Source organism: Pempheris klunzingeri, chromosome 5 (genome assembly GCF_042242105.1).
Source record: "Pempheris klunzingeri isolate RE-2024b chromosome 5, fPemKlu1.hap1, whole genome shotgun sequence".
In the NCBI taxonomy this organism is placed as follows: Eukaryota; Metazoa; Chordata; class Actinopteri; order Acropomatiformes; family Pempheridae; genus Pempheris; species Pempheris klunzingeri.
Window position 1 is genome coordinate 4,027,309 of NC_092016.1, and position 20,118 is coordinate 4,047,426.

Genomic DNA, 20,118 nt, shown 5'->3' on the forward strand with positions numbered 1-20,118 from the left:
CTTCCCAAATGTTATCCGACTGAATGAATCAATGATGATGAAATGAATCATTTCATGGGGGTTGTGACTCTCTGCTGATTAACAGACGTCTGGTTCACAATGTGAGTCTAGAAAAAACACTTTTTGGGCACAATGGCATCACCTGACGGACGCCATTGTTGTTACAGCACGGTTTGGCCGCCACCTAAAATTGGCTTCAAAGCCTACTGAAGGTCTGGAGGAGGTCACATGAGCAGCATGATCCCCTTGTGACATCACAAGCGGAGCCAAATCTAAACGAGGTGTTTCCACACACATTTACTGAAAGATGGAGCAGGAGAAAAAAGTTTCTAAGCACACGGGGACACATATTTTTATTGTCATGTATACAGTGTAGAAACAAGTTTCCCTGTACAATGAAAATCTTGCTTTGCCATCCGCACCGAATGCCAAAGAGTGAAAAGGAGAGGATAGAATAGAATATAAAACATATAAATATAAACTGTAAATATAAACTGCTATTGCTAAATATAAATATATTTACATGTGTGATAAATATATTTACATGTGTGACAAAAATACTTAAAATAAAGTACAGTCATTGGAGGTAGTAGTAGTGACTCCTATCGGCTGTTAAGGAGCCTGATGGCGGAGGGAAAGAAGGAGTTCCTGAGTCTGGATTTTTATATTGTATTGTATTTATATTATAATATGGGACCTTTACAGAAGGCGGAGGAAGAATACAAACAATATGTAATAAATAAAACAGCTATATTTGACATGATGTAGTCAGAATTGTCCTCACAGTCTCAGGTGGTCTTGCAGAAGGAGGAGGACTCCTACAGCTTGATGCACACCTCCTGACTTCAACACTTCCTCCATGCATCCACACGGTGAGGCTGTTTCCTTACTTACTCTGCAAGCACAGCGACCCATCCAAGCAGAAACTCTCTCCAACTGTGTCCAACCAAAGCCTCCATCCAGCCTCCTCAACAGGAACTGACGTGCCTTCGGTGCAAGTGGATGGAAAAAATGCAGCTGCAGGAAAAATGGCTCCAAACACCGCACCGCTGAAAGGTGAGAAAACCAACCTTTTCTGTGTTTTACACTGAGTGTCTGCTGGGTGAAGTTGGTGCTTTTCGCTGGCTGAAATCAGAGACTGCTGCTCCGTAGTGTTTGTCCCGTTTCCTGTACGACAAAACCTGCATTTTCCCCCCTTGTTGTTTCAGGACCAAAGCGGCTCTGCTACTTTTTAAAATTAACAAATCAGTGTGCCTAAAAAAAAAAAAGTGTCGTGTAACTTATCCGTGTGTGTCTAAAATCGATCCGGGTGAGTGTTTCTGTGAGAGATGTTTGCTTGTGTTGCTGCCGTTTTTGTTGGGTTTAGCTGCTAACTCAACTTAGCATCCAACAAAGTCAGAAGTTAAAGTTTCAACCGTTGACCAAAGTATCAAGAAGTGACATTTGACCGGACTATCCGGGTCGGTTAGCTTGATTAATGTGTTATTAACGTGTCAAAGTCGCTGTTATCTGAAATAAACAGCCAGCTAGGTTGCTTTTTTTTTTTTTTTTTAGGATGTGAACGATGTGAGGAAAAACAAATGTTGACGACTTATTGACATTTTACACACATCGCATCATTTGGTGTCAGGTGAGCATCAGCCGACAGGTTAGCTAGCTAGCTAGCTAGCTAGTTAGCTAGCTAAGTTATCTGTTTGAAGCCAACAAAGCTCTTCATGTGTTAGCTCTGTGCGTCTGTGAGTGTGTTTAAGGCAGATATATCATACTTCTGTCGGTAATATTTCTATTAAATGTGACTACGTGACAGTTCAGTATCCCTCTGCTAACCACTCACACTTCAGGATCAGATGAGACGCAGCGTTTTGCTTTGAATTGATCTGTGTAACTCATTAAAATGCAAAGATAAATACTAATATTGTGCATAACTACATGCATAACAAGCACTGATTGTGCGCAGTGATTGCATGTCGCTCTGCTTATCACCAAACGTGCAGTTCAGTGCTGCATTAAAGGGCTTTACACTTATTTAAGTGCATGCTTTGGGTTCAATAGTTGTGAGATTAAGTTTCACAGCTGTATGACTTTGGGCAACATTTGGGATTTTAGTCCTTTTTAAATGGTCCTGTCAGGTTTTGTTTCTTTTTATAGACTTAATGTTCTGCACAGGCCAGCCTCATAATGGCCCGGCACAGAAAAAAGAAAAGGTTTTACTGCATTGTTTCCTTCCCCAACAACCACAGAAGATTTCACATCTATAAACTTCACCTGGTTACTTATTTTCCTTTTTAAAGATGTTGTCCTGTACTTTGATCCGCTGTAGAGCGTATTGCTAACATCTGCACTTATGCACAGTTATTGGTTAAGTTACATTTAGAACCTAAAAGTTCACAATCTGTTAACTCCTGCAGCAAATGATCATTTTCAATTGTGATAAATTTGCTGATTATTTTTTCTATTAATCAAGCAGTCATTTGTTGGTGTTATAAAATGTCTATCTCAGTTTCTCAGAGCTCAAGGTGACGTCTCCAAATGTCTTGTTTTGTTTGATCAACAGTCTAAAACTCAAAGATATTCAATTTACAATGATATAAAACAGAAAAGCAGCAAATCCTCACATCTAAAGAACTGGAGCCAAACATGTTTTTTTGGCATTTCTACTCGAAAAGCAAACCAAATGATCATTACGTTTTCAAAATAGCTGCCAAATCAATTAATAATTGATTTTCTGACTATTGACCAATCATTAACTGGCTAATCATTTCAGCACTGCTGTCTTAAAACCATAATCCGGTGCCCATGTGAGTATTTAAACATTTTTTTGCTTGTAATAATAATTCCTCCTGGTCATACTGGCAGTGTGAACGTCATTTATTCACCTTCACTGAAACTCTGGAACAAGCCAACGATGAATGTATACGTGATGCTGTCACACACATGATTTCACAATATAAAAGCTACTTTAAGTGTGAATTAAAGTAAACTGTATATTAAGGAGTTGACAAAAAGACATTTTGGTGACTTTCAATCATGTCTCCCAGAGTCAGATTTGTTATTTGTATTGTATTGTTATTGCATTTTCACTTTATGGCTCGGGGAACTGTTACCTCCTGATTACTTCAGCAAGACTTATGATAAGCTTAAATGTTGAATTAAGCTCTTATAGAACCTGGGCTCTCCCATCCTTACGCAGCCACAGAGTTTGCAGTATTAGTCTTCACTGCAGTTGGGTTTTCTCTACAAGTGGGGGTTTCCTCCCCCCCATGTTGCCATGTAAGGACTTTAAGCATATGGGTATCTTGCGTCAGGATCTTTTGTGTTAAGTCATGAGTTTGGTTATCTTAGATTGAGTCCAGCATACAGCCCATTGTCTTTTTCACACACACGGTTGAACTGGAGCTAAATTGGATCAGTCAACCCTAATCTACAGTGCAAAATAGTTAAGAAAACCAACATAAATGTTCAAACTTCTGTCACATTACATGGTTTCTCAATTAGACCCAGTGTTTACATACAGAATCAGGAAGTAGCTGCTGTTAAATCTCAGTGTACTAACTCGGGCACTTGGCAGCTAAGGAGCTCTGACCTTTTGTCTTCAACACTGACTGTAACTATTAAGCTTTAGTCTGTCAAAACATGCATTCTTACTGTGCGCAAAATCAATAATGTACGGATGAACTACTTTGGTCAGAGCCTGCAACACTTCTGCACACAATTAAGCCATCAGTGACAGCAGGAGCCAAAAGACGATGCCTTTTTTTGTGCATTCAGTGTCTCCGAGCTGTGTTCTTGGCAAAGTTGGCACTAAGCTCTCCTAGTCAAACGCTGAATGAATGCACCCACATTGTCACTGCCTGCTGGTGTTAGCACAGCTGATAAGACAATCTTGGGCCATGGTGCTAACATAATGCTAACAGAGTGAGAGAAAGCCAGAGAGAGGGAGAGGGAGACCCGTTGGGCTGCTTAGCATGCCAAATTCCTCAGCTGCACAATAGTGCTAGGCTAGCCTGAGCCCCAGCACAGCCAGCCTTCTCCACCACAATGGGAGGGGAAGCTCAGGAGAGGCCGGTGACGCCTGGGGAGGGAAGGAACTCACTCAACCCTGGGTCTGTGATCGTTCGATGAATGGTCGCTTTGAGAAGCCGCTGTGTCATTTTAGGACCACAAAACACTCTTTGCAGCAATGTTTTTTTTCCCTCATGCTATAGATGCGGATCCTTGGCTCTCTCCTGTTGGAGGTTAGCCAGAAATAGTTACGTCTATCAAGAATGGACGCATCAACTTTGGGTCTTAGAGGATTCGTCGGAAAAAACAAGCAGCTTGATCACATCAGGATGAGAAAAAAGAATCCACTAATATAAATAGATTGTAGTTGCCTTCCTGCACAGTAGGACTTATGCCAATAAGTGGTGTGAGTCATATGTCACCTCATTCTTATAAATCACTTTGCACAATTGTTTGTTTTAGCCTTTTCTATGGTATGTGGTTAGCCCGGCTGCTTGGTCAAACAACTACAATGTGCACCTTGCAATGTCAAGTTAGACTAATACAGAGTTTGCTGTGAGTGAGCTGATCAATTTAAATGTCACGAACATCCTGGTAATGAAGTCTGTGCCACTAATTTGACCTAATTGATGCCCTTGACTCCAAAAGAAGTGCAACCGATTATTAGCTGTGTGCATATGGGACAAATGGCAGCCAATCAATAAGCAATCAAAGCCTGGTTACACAAACGAGGTCTAGGGAAAGAATGGCAAACAAAGTTGAAACCTTGGGAAGCTGAGGAGGAAGAGCAGGTCATCTTCTGTCAAAGGGTTGGTGGTTCAATCCCGGGCTCCTCCTGGCCACATGCTGCAGACTCCTGGAGCACAACGCTGAACCCCAGTCCCTCTCAATGCCCAGGCCAGCATCTTGCATCGGTGTGATGTGCTTCGATATAAAAGCGCCGTATAAATGCAGTCTATGTACACTTGTCATATCCTGGTACATGTAAACAAGCTTTTTATGAGAGGAGTTTCCTCTTTGAGCTTTCACAGTAATAACCGTTTGTTTTCAGTATAGCTGGGTGATAATAAGGCTCAGCAATACCACACATAGACAGACATCAGGCATGCATATCACACTGTAGACAATATTTGATAGAGATTCCATTGATAGAAATAGATCTCAAACATGTAAGTGCATGATGCTATTAGATATTTCTTGTGTAGGTTGCTTTTTTTTTACCATGTCTTGATGTATTTCATTCAAACGTTGTTTTTTTTTTTTTTTTAGGTGTTTAAAGATCTGATCGACAACCCACTGGGCCACACTGACTTAAAAGCTGTCACACTCATGGCACCCTTCAGTTGACAGAATGGCCCAGATATCAAGTGGTAATGGGTTCAAGATGGAAGTCCCCCAGCCGAAGGGGGTTGTGGGTAAAGAGGAAGCCCTCCGCATGGAGGAAGAGGCTTTAGCAAAATTGCAAAGGGAGAAGAGACACACTCATTCAGCTTCAACATCCTCATTTTCCTCTGCAGCATCCTCATGCTTCTCAAAACCAAAACCATCTAAATCTACCACTACTGCTCCTCAACCATCACCCTCTACTAATAGACCAGAAAAGGACCTCATTGTCTTCCCAGAGACCAAGAAGCAGGCAGAGCAGGACAAGTTCAGGGATATTGATGTGGACAAGCTGACCAACGAGGAACTTGAAAAGCTCCTCCTGGATGAAAACTTTGGGGCAAACAGCAAAGTGACCCGGCCCTCATCACTACTGGGGTTTAACCTCAGTGCCTCCTACCCTGGAGGCCATGCCTGTAGCTCCTCTCCCTTCCAGAGCAGCCAGTGGACGCCTGTTCTGTCCACCCCATCTAGCTCCCGTGTGTCCACGCCCACCCATCAGCCTGCCCCAATGTTCCCCTCTGCTCCGTTCCCCAAACCAGGCACATTTCAGAATGGCTTCACTCCAACCATGTCCCCCTTCATGTCCATGTCGGCGCCGCAGCCATCCTTCATGGCCTTCACTCCGATCCAGCCTGCTGCTGCCATGGTCTTCCCGCAGCCAGCTGTAGACCCCGAGATGGCCAAACTGTTTGACAAGATTGCCAGCACCTCAGAGTACTTGAAGAACGGCAAATCGGCCAGCACTGACCTAGATTCCTCTCAAGTGGGCACAGCTTCTCTGGCACCCAACCCACCACCCCAGCAGCCAGCGGTGTTGGAATCTTCTAGCATTAGCCGCTTTGACTGGCTGGATCTGGACCCACTTACAAAGCGTAAAGCTGAGAATGAGGAAGCATCCCTGGCAGGAGGAGGCGCTGCACAGACGGAGCCAGGAGTTTCTGCAGGGGATCCTTGGGATGCAGTGCTTGAGACTGAAGGGAACAGCAATAGCAGCAGCCCCCCGCTGGAGGCGAAAGCATCACAGTCAGTTCGCTCACAGCAGAGGAGAGCATCAACGGGAGCGGCTGTCACTAGGAGTCACTCCCTCAACATCCCAGGGACCTCCTCTCAGCACAAACCAAACAATCAGGTAGGATCATAGGTGAATGTGAATGTCACCTTTAGATTTTAGGAAAAGTCACAGTACACATTTTTACATGTCATAGCAGGAAAATTCTGAAGATAAAATGCCCTGAAAACCTATTTCCTCCATCAGCTTCTTTCTATACCCAACACTGTTCTACATGAGCACACACATTTCTCCCTAAAACAGTTTGGGTTATTTTACAGACAGGCATCTCTCCGAGCTGTTTTGTTGGTCTGAAGTGGGAAGGGCTCAGTTGAAAAGAGGTGATGTCATGTTCTTGGGAGCTCCACATCAAGATTTATCAATGTTTGTAATATACTACGTACAGTAAACTGTGAATCGAAGCCACACCCACACAGTTCTGAAGGAGCTGCTTTACTTAAAAGTTTAGGAGCTTTAACTTTTAATTGTTGCTTATATAGTCACGGATTTGTAATGTAATAGAGGAAAACTTCAGAATTGCACCCAAATTTTCAAGAATTTCAAGAAAGACTGCATTGCACTAAAGTGTACCAGTCCTAGGACCCTGTTACTATGGGTGCTGGCTCAATAGAGAGCCGTGGTTAATGTTTTTAGTTACACTTCTGTCCTGTTCTGTCACGCACGCTGTTTCACATTTACAAATTCACACCTTGTGAGTGCACTGTTCAGTTACAGTCCTTAAGCTGTCAGCCACTGCGCAGCCATTCATCACCCGCTACCATGTTTTCCTGTCTAGACCAGGTGTTTTAACATGCTACCTGCTGGTGCAGTGCCACTTTGAAATGTCAATTTGCATGCTACTGACAGCTTAGGCAAAATTATGCCTTGCAGAATAAATTGCCAATAAAACCACACGTCTTACGAGCGAGTGTGAAGTTTAGTCGGAGCAGATGATGGTGGATCATCTCATTCAGCCAAAACACCCATCAAAGTCTTGCTTACAACTGCATATGTGCTCCTCATTTATTCACTAGCACAAGCTAAACATCCTCTTTACTGGAGCTCCCTGTAATTAAGTTTTTCATTGTGGTGAGCTACCCACTGTTTCACCCCACAATTTCCTCACAACCACATTAATTTTGCCATGTAAGTCTTGAGTGATCTAATTTCTTGTGATGAATATTTAGACCATTCATTTGGGACAGTGCTGTGGGCAAGTGGCATCTCTCTCTTTTTTTTTTTCTTCCAAAAACTAAACAACCATCTGTCATTTGGCTAGCAGCTCTGGGCTGAGACAAGACGAGCGTTTGAGTCTTCAGCAGTACAGCCACACTGAGGCCTGCCAGCCAAACATGAACTTGTCACTACGTATCTTCCTCTTTATTCAGTATTTGTGAGTCAAATTATTCAGAAGTTGTACATCTTCTGTCTGGAAACGAGTGAGTAAAAGACATTACATGGTTCATCGGATGTGCCGTCGGATAATCTGACAGAAGTGAAACGTCTATGGTGATGAGTCTGGCTGTCTGAATGTGTTAGTATGTAGTCACCTCTGTGCTCAGAGCTTGCATGTCTTTCACAAGCTGGTAGACTTCAGTATCCAAACAATACTGGGACCCACCCATAAAGACATTGCGTTACGTTACTGGCAGTGGTCAAACCCTTCCCAGGTCTGTACAGGCTGTTCTGTTGGGCATTGCATCCGTTTTTTTGCTGCTTTCAAGACGCCCATTTCCTGCTGATTGTGTTTCTCTGTGTCATGGCCAAACAATTAGTCTCTGTGGTGTGTTTCTCACACCAGGGTGATAATTAACCTTACAGCACTACACAAGGTCCTTATTTCCAGAATTCCCCATGGCTACAGAAAACCAGGAAATTCAACACAATCTGAGCACTGAGTATTTGGAAAGATCATGTTACAGTACAGCCAAAAACATGTGAAGAAATAATGTTGAACAGGCCATTGCAAAGACTAGCCGAGGGCAGTTTGAGTGTTGGACTCTACAGACATATATTTTGCCCTTTTATCAAAGGCAGCTTGTCCAGTCTGTACACCCAGCTGTGTTTTCCAGGGTTGAGGAATGTCTGTGTCTTTGAAAGGATGAATTGGTGTTTGTTTACACTTGCCTATATGTTATGTCTAGGTTCAAACCTGCGTTTGCTTGTCAGACTATCATGTTGTGTAACCTGAGCCTTTTTAGTTCAGTATTCTATGCATACATCCCTCTGCACTCTCACTTATTTATCCGCATACACCGTGTCTACAGTCTTTGCGTATGTGAGGTTGAGATGGTATGTGTGTTTGCTTGCCCCCCTTGTTTCATCTGCTTGCCTGGCAGTCGGCGCCCATGCTGTTATAAACAGGAACAAGCCCATACAGCTCCCCTATGCCCCACAGCAGCATCACAATGACCTAAGAAAATATGTGACAACTCCCCTCTCGTTATTTATACTTAAGAGAGAGAGGCTGTTTCCCTATAAAGTTTGGATACTTGTGGCATGCCGTACCTGGAGCAACGGTAATTAAATCCTGTGACGTGGGCAAATAGGACATAAAGGAAATTCTTATAATTGCTTCACAATAAGAGATTTCCAATTGTTTTTAATATGAAGTAGCATAAAATGGATCTCCATTAGATGCCCCTATGTTAGCAGCTACTTAAAAAAAAAAAAAACAACAACCCAAAAACACATATTTATAAATACAAATAAGAAATATCTGGGAGGTAATGGCATCTGCTTAGATTTCAAAAATCTATTCAGTGTTTTTTATGTTGGAGATTGCATATAGTTGCTCCATACAGTTTCTCACATGTGTTCATGGACCGTATATGATTTTTTTTGCATTTGAATGCACCACAAATCCAGCTGCAGGCCGAGGGAGGGCGTGATGCCTCAGGGTCACTAGCGTAGTCCCCAAAGTAGCGTCTCTATGTCAGCGTTGTCATGGGAAGGGGTGGCAGGTGTGTCGGGAATCTGAAAGCTACTTACTGTAGCTTGCGAGCTGAGTGTGGAAAATTGTGTTAGCAGTCATGTTGAAGAGCAGTATTGACAATTGGAGGCACCACACCACTCAAGCTTTAGGACCTCTCCCCCCAACAAGTGTGGTTCCTGTATTTGAATGTGACCATTTCCACCACTTCCTAAAACGCTTGTCAAAATGCAGTCAATTAAAAAGAAAAAAACTGAATGTCACAGCACATCAAATGTTGTGGCTTAACGCAGCAACTACAGCTCCACCAGCACAGGAAACATCAGAAAGCAGAGAGGCTGATGTTGGATGGGCATAAGAACAGGAACTTCAGCTTGGCATACAACCACAGAGACTATAATACTTGAAGCTACTGAACCACATAGCAAGTCTTCTGAAAATGGTGCTTTCTCTCATTTGCATGCGTGAACCAACCGAATCAGATTACAATGATGACACAGCTCGGTTGAGGGAAGAGTGTTGTCGAGGTTTGGCCTTGCTTTCCAAGAAAGACTAAAATATTGTAGTCGCCTGAAAACAAGCTTTAGCTTCTCTGAAAAGACTGAACCAATGTTTTGCCTACACATGCATTTATATTGCTGCAAAAACATTTCTCAAAGCGTGGAGTTATGCAGTAGGTCCAACCACCTCAGACAGCCTCTGTTTTCAATTAATTTCACGATGGAATTAAGTAGAGTCCGTTAAAGAACGCGTTGCCTTCTCCAGCTGAGAAAATCAAACCCAGAGGACATACTAAAAGCAGTCATGGATGTTGGTACTATGGATCTGATAGCTTGACAAGAACTTGCTTTAAAAACTGCGCTGTTCCGAAGCCAAGTCTTGTTATACTGTTATTATACTCAATTGGTATAATAACTGATTGTGCAGAAATTACTTTAATGCTCAGACTTCCTCAATAAGGGTCAGTAATGACAGTAAACACCCACTTGTGTTTTTTATGAAAGTTCACTAGCCACAGACGGTAAACTCTGCTGTTGCAGACTGTGTAGGCTGATCAGTGTCTCTACACTGGTGTTGAGTTACAGAACAGATCCAGACATCAGACACCTCTCGACCCTTTCTCTGAAAGCTTAATGAAATCCTCCGCAGTCCCACAACACACTCTGCAATACTGGTTCGAGGCATATTGCGGATGCAAATGTAAATTGATATGTTTGTCAAAGCCGCATAAATAATCTCTCTACTCTTTGAAAAACATTTAATCTCCACCAGCATAATTGAAATGAAAATAAAACACTTGAGAGTAGATGAGGAAGCAAGCAAACAAAGCTAGGTTGCTGGTTGTAACCTTGATATAAATGTGGAGAAATTGATCCTGGATACAATCTTGTTACAAGTTGTATATATTGCCACATGTTAATGGGGTCAGACCTCCATTTATAGCCAAGCTTGGCTTAGCATGCGGTCTAATAGAGTCCTTTGAGGAATTTCCCTCATTAAAAGGAATCAATGTCCTTTTATCTACCAGTAAACACGAGCGTAACTCCTACTGCACAGAAAAGTAGATGTAAAAGTAGGTAAACCTTACCATCAGATGGCAAAATTAACCTGGCATTGCCTTAGGCATGATTGTAGTTCCAGTTGTTCCACTTGCAGTTATGGATCACAAGAAGTTATTTGAATACCAGTATTTCCAAGATCGGGGTTTGGAAGGCTGTAAGTGAGCCTGAAGTTGGCAAACTGTTTTGTGTTTGGCAAGAGTGCAGTGTAAGATGTGGTGGTGTGGGAAGAAGGGTGTAAAATGGAACAAATGATCTTGAACTTGGAGACTTAGTGAAGACCAGGCTATCTACCATGAGCTCACACCGTCATCTACTGTTCTTCTCATACGCTCTCTCTTCTATCACTCTTTGTTCTTCTGTCTCTTACTGCTTTCACTTTTTACTCATTTCCTGTATGTACTGTCTTTTCCGCTTCTTCTTCTTTACCGGTTTCTCTCTACCTTTCTTCTCCCCTCCATCAGTCTTCCATTCACCGACTGCCTATGGTGTGAGGCTACTAATCCCTTGCTTTGGCCTTTGGATAAAAAGCTGTAGGTTAGTGATAATCAGCAGTCAAACAAATAGCTCTATCTGCAGTTCAGCCGTCACGCCTCACAGCACCAATGCCTGCTCAGACCTGGCTCTAACTGTTTGCAAAGCAGCACTGAAAGTCAATGCGTCATTAAAAACACGTAGCCATGTCTAGTTTGAGATTTATATATCCTCACAACTGTTTCAAGAAGTGTACTTCCACTTGATTCAGTGTCACTTGTTTTTTGGGTCGTGCAGTAGATCGTCGAACCCAGGGAAGACATGGTAAGGATTTTAGTGTGATACATGCATACGTACAGTAATCTGGACTGAATCCAGCCACAAAGTCTGTAACTATGCAAGAGACAAATGGTGAAGGAAAATGCGAAGCAGGTTTGTTTTTCTATTTAGTCAGTATGAGTGTGAGAAATTAAGATTATAACTATGTATTGAGCTACATAAACCAGTCAACTAGATTAAATTTTCAGTTAGTATTGTTAAAACAGACTGAGGTATTCTGTTTGCCCATTCTTTGCAGATTGCGTGAGCATGTCTGTGCCTGTTTATTCCTGCAGTCTTCGTTCAAAATGACCTGCAGGCTGATTTTTATCTGAACATATGCTGCGATTCAAGCTCACGTATTTGTGTGAAACTGAAGCTGACAGTATGTTTCCAGCCTACCACGCAGTCGAATCGCTCCTTCCCCTCGCAGACTCTTTTACATCTCTCACGCCTCCACACCATCCCACTCCAGACTCTGCCCCATTTTCTTTTATTATTGTCTAATTACACCTTAAGCACAAGTGGCTGGCTTAACACCTTCTAAAGTTTGCTCCACCAGATAGATTTCAGGGTTAAAAGATGTTGTAGTACAGGGAAGTGGCATGGATTCCAGTTAAATGTGTGACTCACTGGGCAAACAGCTCTATGTCACCTAACCTTTGACCTTGTTTACTGGCAGAAAACAGGAGACACATTGTGGAAGATGGAGTGAGGAAGCAGGTAGAAACCGGGCACTAATGCATATAGTTAAAGTGTTTAGGGAACAGATTGAATTATGTTTTGTACAAAAACATTTTAGTGAGTCAAGATTGGTGCGTTTTCTTCACAAAGTAGTAAACGAAGCCTCTAAGCCAGGGATTTCAGTTCATCAAAGGAAGTGCGAGCTAGTTGGCCATCAGTCACTTCCCGATCGAAAGAAGAAGTCGCTTCGTGTTTTCCCAGCAGCTGGTTCCTCTGATTTAAACCACAGGAGCTTCTCATCTATGAAGCTGTATGCAAACAGAAATGTTTTAGAGAATGTGTGCGTCCCAAACCGTTTTAGCTGACAGTCAGAGGTTGCTGAGTATTCACAGTCCATTAAAATCAATCAATCTCTCCGCTAAGTGCTGGATCAGCATGACAGCATCACTCAGTGTTTCCCTCTCAAAGTTCTGTTGTGAAATGAAGCCTCAAGCAACGGCCGTGCATTATGCTTTACTGAGTTGAGACTTGCAGGTAGTTTGTAGGTTGAGTGTCTAATAAATAATTTCTGATACAATCTACTGTTTTAGGTTTCTTTGTTTTTGTTTTCTACCTTCTCAGAGATTGGAAGCTCGTTCTGAAGAACTTGCATGTTTACAGTTATTTATCATGTTGCTGCACAGCTGCTTGGTTTTAGAAGCTTGTAGGCTGTTCAAATATTGACAGCAGTGAGTGAATATTTGAATGCAGGTTTCCTGTGAATAGTCTGGGGTAATTTTCATTAGCCTGGCATAGAGAGGTAAGGAGGTGTCTATTGTCTGGATGTGTAATGTAACTCAATACCGATGTCAGGCTTGGAATTACCGTCAGCCACCCGTCATGGCTGTGGTTGGTGGAGTCTCTCACTTCTGTGCTCTGGCCTCCCTGCACGTCAGGTTTTCATAGGAAACACCACAAAGTCCCTCAAGCTAACCATGTTTTCGTCAGTTGCTCCTTTTTTTTTTTTTTTTATGTCTGATCTTGATTACCTGTGAGCATGAAAATCTTTTGAAAGATCTGGGCCTATTTGCATTACTGCCACCAGCGGGAGTGGAGGGTGGATTTGGAAGTGCAGATGCGTGAAACAGTTGTAGCCTGACTGTGTGCTGCATCTGTCTACGGAGGTGGAACGTGGATAGTTTGTCCGAGACTCTTCTTTGCATGCCTGGGCCTTAATAACCGTGCTTGTTGGATTGTCAGTATCAGGAAGCAACAGAAATTGTTAGATGCATCCCCTCTAATTCTGAAATGAGAAAAGTGTGTGTTAACAGCACAGACTACAGCTGAAGAGCAGATTTCAAAGAAGGAAAATATCATTATTCAGTATGTCGAAATGTTGTGTAACAGTTCTTTTCAGTCAACCCTGAGGTTAAGTTACCAGAGATGAATAGCATGAATAGTTTTACGTCTGTGTCATTTTGTGGAAGCAGGACTCACATGTTACATAATTGATTATGTCTCACTCAGGAGCAGAATGCGTCCAACTAAGTGATATAGAGCAGGCAGGACAAAAACACTCTTTTCCAGACTTGAATCTCGCTAATAGAGACGCTTGCCAGCTTGTTTGCCAAGTGTGGAAAAATAAGTTTTGACGAGTTCCATGTCTCGTCTGGAAAAATGCATCAAGGAAATCCATCTTGAGAAAGTTGGAAAAAATCATGTCAATGTTGTGTTTCAGATTTTTTTGTTAAAAAAAAAATCCAGTTACATAAGATACACCAAGGTTTCAAACCCTAAACAACTGTGAAAGATAAAACTGACGTGTGTGGATAATGGTTATCTCTGTTTAGATTTCTGTCATTAATCAGCTCGAACTACTGGTCACACACACACACACACACACACACACACACACACACACACACACACACACACACACACAGTGCACCCAGTGATCCTGCAGATCAGCCATCCTTAGGATCACAATCTTCCTTTATGTTGTACAGCGTGTTCCCAGTGTTGCAGTCGGTACTGTGACACATCACAGTAATGCAGAGAACGGATTAGTCAGCGTGTGAATCATATGAAGCCGTTCCCAAGACTTCAAACACCAGGAGCTCTCAGTCCTGGTCCAACAAAATCGATAGAGTGAAACAAAGACGGGCCTGTCCCACTGTACAGCCTGCTTTGTGTGTGTGTGTGTGTGTGTGTGTGTTTGTTAGTGTGACAGCCAGCTAGCGCGGCCTCGTTGGAGAATCTGCCCATGTTTGTTTTTGCTGAAGCAATCCTGACTCCAAACATAAACACTGCTAATGTGCTCTGTTAGTCTCTTTCCTCATCGGCTTTCTAAAGTTCCCCCTCAGTCTCTCTGTCATCCTTTACTTTCTCTCTTCTTCTTTAACCCTCCGTTTTTAAATTTTAAACTTTTGTTCTCTATCTTTCCTTCTCCCTACCCATCTATGTTTCTATGCATCTTAAAATGTAAAGCAATATGTCCAAATATTCCTATTGAACCACAAGCAGCGAGTTGAAGTATAGTCTGCAATAATGTTGAAACTGTGAGACCGAAACTGTGCAGGCAGGAACCCAGGCTCCTCTCTCCCTCGCTGGGAGATGCAGGTGGTTTGGTGTCAGGCTTGGCCTCCTTTCCACGCTCCATGCTGACTTAGAGATTTCTATCTCCTGGTGTTAAGTCAGGTCAGCTCACCACTTTGAACACGAGGTCTCTGCTCTTGGGGCTACACAGTTATGGTCTTAAATGATATCTCGGATTAACCTGCTGGATGTTGTGATCTGAGTAATTAGTGCTGGCATTTAATGGACAGGAAAACAAGAGGGAGAGAGGAAGGAGGGTTTTGACGTTCAAACCTGGGATATTGTGGTTATATGGTACACACTAACCACTTGTGAAAAGCTGACTACTCAATAATTACTCAATTAATTGTCTGAATAATTTAAGCTTAAGCTTAAGGAAAGATGTGCTACTTTTGTTTGATGTGATTAATAATAATGTCAATTACATATTTTAATTGTTAGTTTGGATTCTTGGTCAGAAAAAATCAGCATATTTGAAGAAGTTACCTTTTCATTCTGTTTTATATCTGTTACCAAACAAATTTTGTGTCTCTGTCATAAATATGGTCTCTTTCACTGTTTCACATTTACATCAGACACATTCTGTGAAACTGATTCTCTTTTTTTTGTTTTATAGGAACTGTAGAAGTTAAGCTGACCTGACATTTAACAAGTTTAACAATCAATAGGAAGCTTTTGTAGTTGTTCAGATTTATGTCATTGCACACACAAAGTCCCCGCAGAGCTCATTAAAAAAAAAAAAAACTCCAGGACCAAAATCTCCCACAATTCCCTGCAGCGAGGAATAATAGGAGGAGTAATATTATTACGACATTCCAAACATTTCCTTCACCCTCTCTCCTTTCTCTACCCGTCCTCTCCTGCCCTGTCTGCAGGCCTCTCTCTCCCTTGTTGAGAGTGATGTCAGCGGCACAGAGTTTTAAGCCATGACTGAGCACATTTGCAGACAGCCCAGCGTCTGGCGCAGGAAGGGGCGGGGCTCTTTCACTTCAAATTTCCTGTGCCACAGGAAGCGCATTCCTCAGCCGCTGGCAGTAAAAAGCACAGTGTAACTGCGATTTCCCGGCAAAAGGCCAGCCTCCAGGAAAGTGTGTGTGTGTATCTGAGACATATTTCCAACTCTTTCAACTCAGTTCCTAAAATGTTTATGAGTAAAACACAGATATAAATATATAAATACATCATACTTTCTCCACGTATTGTAAAATGTTTTCCAATGTAAGAGAAAGCCAGCTCAGCCTCATGAGACGGTAACTGTGGCAGAGAGATTTCTTTAAAAAAAGTAAACCGTAATTAAATGTTGAACTAACTTCACAATTCAAGAGACAAAGAAACACACACTCTTTGCTCTTTTATGCAGTTGTGTCAAGCCTTTGCCCCTGCTGACATGTTTATTCACTCTGCAGGATTCATCGCTCGGAGGTGTTTTTAATAAACCTGCCCCTCCAACAATCCTCAAACATAAATCTCCCTAAAGACCTGAAGCATCGTTCTCCTTCGACTGTTAAACTCGTATAAGGAGTTCATTTGCGCTGGACTCACTATAATGACAAACCCCACTAAGACCACACAGAGCCACTACATGTCTTTTTGTCCTGCCTGTTTCCATCTGACCTGCTTGTTTTTGAAGTATGTTGCTCAAACATATTTTTCTAATTTCCTGCCTCTGTATGTTTGTGTTTGTCCGACTCTTATAGGAGAAGGGAAAAGGAAAAGGTTTGGTGAAGAATGCCGCCCTGGAAGAACAGGACGCCCAAGACCTGGAGGTTGTCGCCTTCTGTGAAGACGTTGCAACGTAAGATCCTTCCTGTGGCCATGAAAAGAAAACCCTTTATATTATTGCTATTATTTTTTGTCTTTGACCTTCTTTGCTTGTTTGAGCACAATGTTTTGCAATTACTAATGAGACTGGTGATAAGGGCTGACCGTGGGCCTGTCACAACTTCTGTTTGACAATGTATTGTCCCAGAAATAATTGTGATGAACCATATTATTGTCATTTTAATGCTAATATAATGTTTAAATCTTAAGAATACTCAGAAATTGGAATTACACCTTAAAAAATGGGCCATGAGGCTGTAGATAAATCTCTGTCCAGGGCCAAGAAAAGAAATAGCTGCACTTGTGACACTTGGGCCACCGATTGGAGTCAAATCTTTGGCTCCATCCACATTGAGCAACTAATTTTGGTTGATGAACAAGAATAAACAGAAGCACATGTTTGATGCAAAAGAAGTTACACATTTGAATTTCTTAATTGAATACCTAATTATATAATTTGTTATATAAAGTGAAGCCACAGATGTAAGCAACTATTCATGCATAGACAAAACTATAATATTTATGTTAGACCAGTGTGGCTGTATATTTATATAAAACCAACCAGATGTTGGCATAAATAATCTGACCAACACCATTTTGCATGTAATTCCTTACAGTGAGGGAATCTTATTTGGACATAGTTGTCTATTTGAGCTGTAATCCTTGTTCTAGATGTACAGTTGTTTAATTTTTTGAATTTATTGTCTGTGTTACCTCAGTGGATGCCTTTCTAGTCATCATTACGCGTATAGATATGCATGGGGAGTGTTGTAACTTGTCCAATTGTGTCAACCCCAGATTCATCATCTGCGAACCCATCTGTTTCCTGTAGATGTTGAGAAATTTTACAGGACAAATGAAAGCTTGGACCTGCTTATGGCAATAGAGGACAAGTCAGGGGACCCCCAAAGTCACTGGCATTCATCCTCTGAGAACCACGAATGCCTGTACAAAATTTAATAGCAATCCATCCGGTAAATGTGATATTTAAGGCTGAAATAATATGGTGGGCCAACAGAGCACCCTTGCCACCCCTAGAGCCACGCTGCTAGCTTAGCTAAACATAGCATTTTCTTTTCATGTTCGTATGTGAATGCCAATCACATAGTTACACATTTTCATGCATATATACACATAATTGCATGTTTTGCCAGCCTGTTAGTTTCCTGAGCCTGTGCAGAATCTCTCACTCCAGTATTTAGTTTGGGTGGAGCGATGATGAAGCTGCACCCAGGGAATCCACTTTCATTACGATAACAGGGTCAACGCCCGCCGTCTGCCCAGCAACTTTACTGCCTGCTTGTTGGTCAACACTCATTCTAGATAGTTTACATAATTAAAAGGAACTTCACTTCTCATAAGAGTGTAAATGAGGGGAAAAATGTAAGAATTTCTTCGCATTTTCGTCATCTTTTACCTCCCAACCACCCACGCCAACAGATTCATAAAGTCAAAATTACAGGCTGGTGATGACTTGGTGGTGATGGTGCATGGAGACTTACGAGAACTGTGTAGAAATGGTAAATATCAAATGCTTTTGCGTTTTACCGTTTTTATTCAGATGTGCTCTTCCTCCAGTCTTTCTCCCCTCCATCCAGTTTTCCTGTTATATGCTTCCAATAGTCTCAATCTTAACCATATGCCAGGTTGGCTTCGGCTGCACCTGATCTGTTGTCATTGGCCAAGTAAGCCAAAATATGGAGAAGAAAAACTGTTGACTCTGCTCTGTTTTGATTTTTTATTTTTTTTCCTAACAGTCTGCGCTCCGAATTCCCTCATGACGACATGTCCACCAACCCCGGCTACGTCCTCAGCCCTGTGATTACCCAGAGGGACAGTGGAGGTGACAACAGCTGCTCTGTGAAGGTTTCTATTGAAATCTCAGAGTCTCAGCAGCCCGTAACGTTCACCTGTGATGGTAAGCATCCAATGACTACAAATGTCTATGTATTCACCACCTTTGAACCGGGATAAAGAAGAGAGCATATGGCAGATTTTGCACAAACTGCTGTGACCCTCGGACATGCTGAGCACATATCCTGACGTCAGGATATTTCACGAGTTAGAAAACTGCAAATGATGGAGTCCTCAAAGGGTTTGCTTTTGAATTAGGCTGTTCGTCGTGAAAATGATGCCTTTTAGCAGCCTTCATTCCCTGTTTTAGACATATTGCAGACAGTTTCTTTTTTATCAAGAATGGACATAAGATTACTTACGAAATGTAAAAAAAATCCTCCAGACAAAAGAGAAACCTTGCACCCCTTTGCCTTTAAGAGTAAGCGGCTCAGATTGCAGATATGAAAGCTCTGAAGGAGGAAACGACATTCGCAGCTGCCAAACTCTTTACCCCCTCCCCACCTCATTTTTTCTTTTTCTTTCCATTTTTTCTGTCGTGGGAAGTACACCTCGTTCCTTTTCCACACAAATAAAGGTTTGTCCCCTCGCCATGGAGTAGCCATGTTGGGCCAAAGGGACGCGAGTCTAGTTTTGTTTTTTTTTCTTTTTTTCCAAGGTCCCACTGATATTGTTTGGTTTCCTTGCCTGGATGTTTGGGAAGCTGTTATTGGCTAACCCCTCGTTATACACACACAAAACTACAACCACTGTGATTGACGGGTCTTTTGGGGTCTGAAGCCAAGCACACTGGAGGCTGTCAGCCAATCGTGTGGGCTTTTTTGTTAGACACATTATCCCAACTGTGTGACCAAGTTCAACACTGTCTATGTGGGTCACCGAGGATCAGCATTAGGTCATAGTGTGTGTGTGTGTGTGTGTGTGTGTTGATGGAAGTCTAGTGTATCATGTTTGCTGAACTGTCTGCTAAAGCGTAAAGTTTTATTGTCTGTATATATATACAGCTTTTTCTTGTATGACAGCCAATCCATGTATTTAACCATCAGCAAATCATCAGCACTCCCTAGTGTGTGTGTGTGTGTGTGTAACAGACTGTCCTACTGACCTTGACAACACTCTATATAACTCAATTCAACAGCAGCAACCCATAGGAAGTGTATTTACTACTTTCCTCGTTCTACACCCTAATTTTACTTTCCAAGCTTCCTGCGTTTACTCCTCGTTTACATCGTCTTCCTGCTTCTGCAGAGTTCACCTCCTTTAATCCCACTGCCTGGGTCACTTCCTAGAAGCGCTTCCTTTTATTCCTAGTATGATGTCTAGTTCCTTGTTGACTTCCTATGTTGTCAGCAGCTTGTTGACCCACATTGCTGGTGTTTGGATTCCTCTGGTTGGACACTGCTGGAATCTGCTCTGGGGAACAATAGGCCTCAGTTCTACTCAGAGCCGAGAGGATAGAGAGGGAT

At 42.2% G+C, this 20,118-nt stretch overlaps 1 protein-coding gene across 1 annotated transcript in view; it reads left to right on the forward strand.

Moving 5' to 3' along the window:
• The first annotated feature begins 1,006 nt into the window (after positions 1–1,006).
• The window catches only part of pik3c2a (phosphatidylinositol-4-phosphate 3-kinase, catalytic subunit type 2 alpha), a 43,522-nt gene continuing 24,410 nt past the window's right edge, over positions 1,007–20,118 (forward strand). The window contains exons 1-4 of the mRNA XM_070830134.1: positions 1,007–1,056; positions 5,272–6,517; positions 16,675–16,772; positions 18,556–18,716. Of these exons, the coding sequence (XP_070686235.1) occupies positions 5,354–6,517; positions 16,675–16,772; positions 18,556–18,716 (1,423 nt within the window). The 5' untranslated portion in view covers positions 1,007–1,056; positions 5,272–5,353. The remainder of the gene's footprint in view (positions 1,057–5,271; positions 6,518–16,674; positions 16,773–18,555; positions 18,717–20,118) is intronic.